Source organism: Microtus ochrogaster, chromosome 10, assembly GCF_000317375.1.
Source record: "Microtus ochrogaster isolate Prairie Vole_2 chromosome 10, MicOch1.0, whole genome shotgun sequence".
In the NCBI taxonomy this organism is placed as follows: domain Eukaryota; kingdom Metazoa; phylum Chordata; class Mammalia; order Rodentia; family Cricetidae; genus Microtus; species Microtus ochrogaster.
The window spans coordinates 50,651,288-50,655,849 of record NC_022016.1 but is presented as its reverse complement, the minus strand read 5'-3'; the positions used below and the strand labels follow the sequence as shown (position 1 = coordinate 50,655,849).

Here is a 4,562-nt window from a genome sequence, read left to right as displayed (position 1 = left end):
GCCTGGTCAGAGCGGCTATTTATATAAGGTTGTCGTTGCCTTCCCTCTTCCTGAAAGCCTCCCCTCCACATGCCCCACCTCTGGTCTCTGCCCTTCACCTGCACTGGGCCACATCACAATCCTCGTTCTGGGAGATGTCTTCCTAGACACTGGGCCAGTGAACTCTGTGGAGCTACTAACAGCTCTACTCATTACACGAGTGTCACCAAATCTTCATTTGAGGGCTGTCTGTGTGTGAGACAGGCATGCCTTGAACTCAGCCTCAACTTCCCAAGTGCTAGGATTACACATACGTAAAGCTGTACCTTGCTCCCTCGGTTGTCTTGACCTCCCCTGCCTCCAATCCCATAAACCTGTGGTTGTAGGAAGACTGTGTGGGGAGGGAGGAAAGGAGGGGACCTCACATCTAAAAAGCATTCCTGGGTGACTATGGCCACTCTAAAACAGTTCTAGGGCCTTTAATATACAAGATAATGCAATGTTACTATCCATTCCTTTGTTAAGAAGCTCACAGTCCCTTCTACACTCTTTTAGGGTAAGAATGGGGTGGGCAGACAGAGAAATCAGATTCGTGGAGGCTCTATGGACCCAGTCTATGCTTACCTCCTTCACGGCTGTGCGCATCTGCTGCAGGGCTGTCTCCCTCCTCTGTGCCTCCTCTCTCAGGGCCTGGCTTATTCCTTCTTCTTGAGCTAATTCTTCCTTTAGGCTCTAGAGACCACACAGTGAGATATTGTGCAGAACTACCAAAGGTACTAGATCTGATCTGGATGGTATCAACTCTCACCTGGGCTACACAGTGAAGCCCACCCTGCCACACAGCTGCTTTAAGGGTGATTATGAGAAGAGCTTGGACCTATCACTTTCCATTTAAACCAGGGCTGTCAACCTTCCTAATGCTGCAACCCTTTAATGTGTTATAAATGATAATGTAAATATCTGTGCTTTCAGATAGTCTTAGGTCTGTGAAAGCGTCTTTTGATCCCAAAGGGATCGTGACCTACAGGCTGAGAACCACCGATTTAAACCCTTTCACTTAATGAGCCATTAACACCTAAAGCCCTGGCATTTTAAATGCTCACCAAGTGTGACTATCTCCCGACAATAAGAACTGAAAGAGGTGAATTACACAGACACAGCTGGAAAGGCAAGCCTGTAGCTGCAGCTTCTTTGCTGCATTTCCAATTTGGTGTGAAACCCTTTTATTTTGTGCGTATGTATATGTGCATGCATGTATGTATATGTATGCATGTGCATGTATGTATATGTATGTGTGCATATGTATGTGCATATGTATATGTGTGTATGTATGTATGTGTATGTATGTGTGCATATGTATGTGTATATGTATGTGTGTGTGTGTGTGTGTATGTATGTGTGTGTATGTATATGTATCACACACATATATAGTGTGTGTTACCTGTGTGGGTCTGCACATGTGTAAGTAAACATGCACATGTACACTGTGTGTGGAGGTCAGAGGGTCATGTGTCTTTTCTTGATTTCTCTCCAGCTCATCCTGCATCTGGCTCAATGACTAGCACTGGAATTACAGCTGGGCTGTCACACTCACCTAGCACTGACATGGTACTGGGATCAGAACTTTGGTCCTGACACACAAGTGCTTTTTCTATTAATCCATAACTCCAGCCCCTGGGGTAAAACCTTTTAGAGTTCAAAAAACCTGAGTAAATCTATTTCACTCAAGATTTCTCGGAGAATACAATTAATGAACACTCCTACTCAGGCACGAAATAGGAACCAGGGGTCATCGCTGGTTCTTTCCTTTTTTTTTTTTCGAGACAGGGTTTCTCTGTAGCTTTAGAGCCTGTCCTGGAACTAGCCCTTGCAGACCAGGCTGGCCTCAAATTCACAGAGATCTACCCGCCTCTGCCTCCCGAGTGTTGGGATTAAAGGCGTGCGCCACCACTGCCAGGCCTTTCCTATTTTTCAAACCCCTGCTCCGGTCAGTCACTGACTCCTTCGAAGGGTTACTTTAATCTTCTTAGATCCCTGTTACCAAGCCTTGGCCACATTCCACATCGCTTTACTAGATTTTCTGCAACAGTCCCTGGCTGTCTCTTTCTAGGATATCAATCTTCCAGGAGAGCCTGAACTGCAAACCTCAGCATATCACACCATAACTAAACGCTCTAATAAGATTCCCATCACCCACTAAAGATAATAGTATACACTAATGTTCACACAGATGAAAGCATCTGACGTTTCTCATAATGTGTCCCCACTGGCAGGCAGTACATGGCTGTACTTCATTAGTATCAAACTGCTTTACAGGTTCATGATGTCCTCCTATCATCCTACTCAGCTCCTCTTTGCCTAGCTAAGGAGTCATCATTCATGCTCAGGGTCTCCAAAAACTTGTCCTTGACCTCCCCTCCTTACACAAACTCTTCTGAGTTCACCCCTAAGGTGGTATAAGACTGGCTTGCAGAGAACTGTGCTTAAATGTCTATCCTGTCTCCTCAGCAAGACAGGAGGTTCAAAAGCACTGTTTCATTCTTCTTGTATACCAAACAACAAGCAAATTACATGGCTGAGAAGGCAATGAAAGGTTAAGCTGAATTCCAAGTTTCCACCATTTAAGTCCTATCCACCATGGGCCAAAGCCTCCTGCTCACCTGGATTTGAGAGTGCAGCTGCTCTATCTTCAGCTGTTGCCTCTCCACAATCTGAAAGGCAAAGTTATCAAGAAAGCAAGAAAGGCTACAAGCACAAAGCTGATGTGCGTGAGGATCTTTGATCCAATGCCAGCTACCACCCGTTCTAAGACCACGGTGATGACTGGTTAGCATGACCTACAGAAATCTAACTCAGACTCCCAGTCTTCGTTACCTACTTTCATAGACGTTGGACTCTGTGTTCTAGTCAGAGTCTTACAGAGAACTGCAATAGTTCACATGAGCACTTCTAGGGTAAGTGACCTTCACCTAATTAACTGCAGGTCAGTGGAATTAACTTTATACATACCCAGTACACATCAAGGTTCCTTGGAAAAGGACAAATTTAGCTTTCTGAGTCTCCCTATCCAGAGCTACAATGGGTATGAGTTTAGAGTTTTGGTCACAGTAACCTATCCAAGCAGAGAACACAAATAGTCCCAGCTTTCTGTGCCTTCAGAGCTAACAGTCTCTGACCCATATCTGCTAACCTGTAACCTGTCTTACCAGCAGGTTACTGGATCTCTATTATTTGCTGAGTTGAGAAACTGGGCAACCTCATTGGTTATAACATCCTGATGATCTTTAGCAGTTCAGTTTCTCCAGGACCTGAAACATGACTGCAGCGCACCTGGGCTTCAATACATCATTTTGATTCATCTGAGGGGCATGATGACCCTAGCTTTTGCATGTATTCATAATAAGCAACTTACTTGATATAAGACTGAATACCTAAAATACAAACTTACTATATAGGGCTTACTTCTCAGAAGAGAGAAAAGCTCTTGGGAGCAGATCCCTAGGTGGCTTAAGACAGAATTCCTGTTTTTTTCCCAGTACACAATCTCTTCTTTCCTCCCAATCTACCCAGGCCAGAGCCCAGAAACCATTAATCACCTTTCGGAGGGAATCACATTCCTTTTGCTGGGATTCCATTTCCTCTGGGAGACCTTCTTCACTGGCATCCTCCACAGACTGTTTATCTTGCAAGCTGAAAGAAAAAGTATTCTTCTAGAACTATGAAATCAGAATCACTGTGGCTTTGGTTCTTGGTTCTATTATTTTCTGTCTTTGGAGCAAAACAGTTCCACCTTCCTCCCAAAGCTGAGGATGATGTGATACAGGTTATCTCTGAGAAAAGATACTCAATGCATTCGGTTTCCTCTTTTAGGGGCCAGAATCTATATAATATACCACCAATTCCTTATTTGCCAAAGACTCTTGCATTCTGTTTTGATTAATAAGATTTGATCCAGGTGGTGGTGGCACATGCCTTTAATCCCAGCACTTGGGAGGCAGAGGCAAGCGGATCTCTGTGAGTTGGAGAAGCTAGCATGAGTCTGTGACAGAGCTAGTAAGCAGCATTTCTCTAGGTCCCTGCTTTCTCCCAATGGAAGCAGGAGATGAAATAAAGCCTTTCGTCCCCGATACTGCTTTTAGTCAGTGCATTTTTATCACAGCAACAGAGATGAAACAACAACAGTCCTCCAATTCTGACTCCACCCAATACTTCCTCCAATTGGCCCCTTATAATCACTTTTTTTTAAAGGATTTATTTATTTATCAAGTCAGTGTTCAGCCTCCACGTATGCCTGAAGGCTAGAAGAGGGCACCAGATCTCATTACAGATGGTTGTGAGCCATCATGTGGTTGCTCGGAATTGAACTCAAGACCTCCAGAAGAGCAGTCAGTGCTCTTAACCTCTGAGCCATCTTTCCAGCCCCCCTTGTAATCACTTCTACTGTGACCCACCGAGATAAACAAGACGATCACAGTGTCTGAATACAGGATAAGAAATCCAATCTACCAATTAGAAACATTTAGCCCAAGAGGTTGCTGAAACATAACCATCCTTTTCAGAGCAGCCTTTTTTTTTTTTTTTTT

General features: G+C 44.2%; 1 protein-coding gene across 1 annotated transcript in view; it reads right to left on the bottom strand.

The window, feature by feature from the left end:
• The window catches only part of Cep85 (centrosomal protein 85), a 22,347-nt gene that overhangs the window by 3,997 nt on the left and 13,788 nt on the right, over positions 1-4,562 (bottom strand). Inside the window, exons 8-10 of the mRNA XM_013348468.2 lie at positions 3,576-3,669; positions 2,640-2,690; positions 604-711 (exon numbers count right to left, since the gene is read on the bottom strand). Coding sequence (XP_013203922.1) covers positions 604-711; positions 2,640-2,690; positions 3,576-3,669 — 253 coding nt within the window. The remainder of the gene's footprint in view (positions 1-603; positions 712-2,639; positions 2,691-3,575; positions 3,670-4,562) is intronic.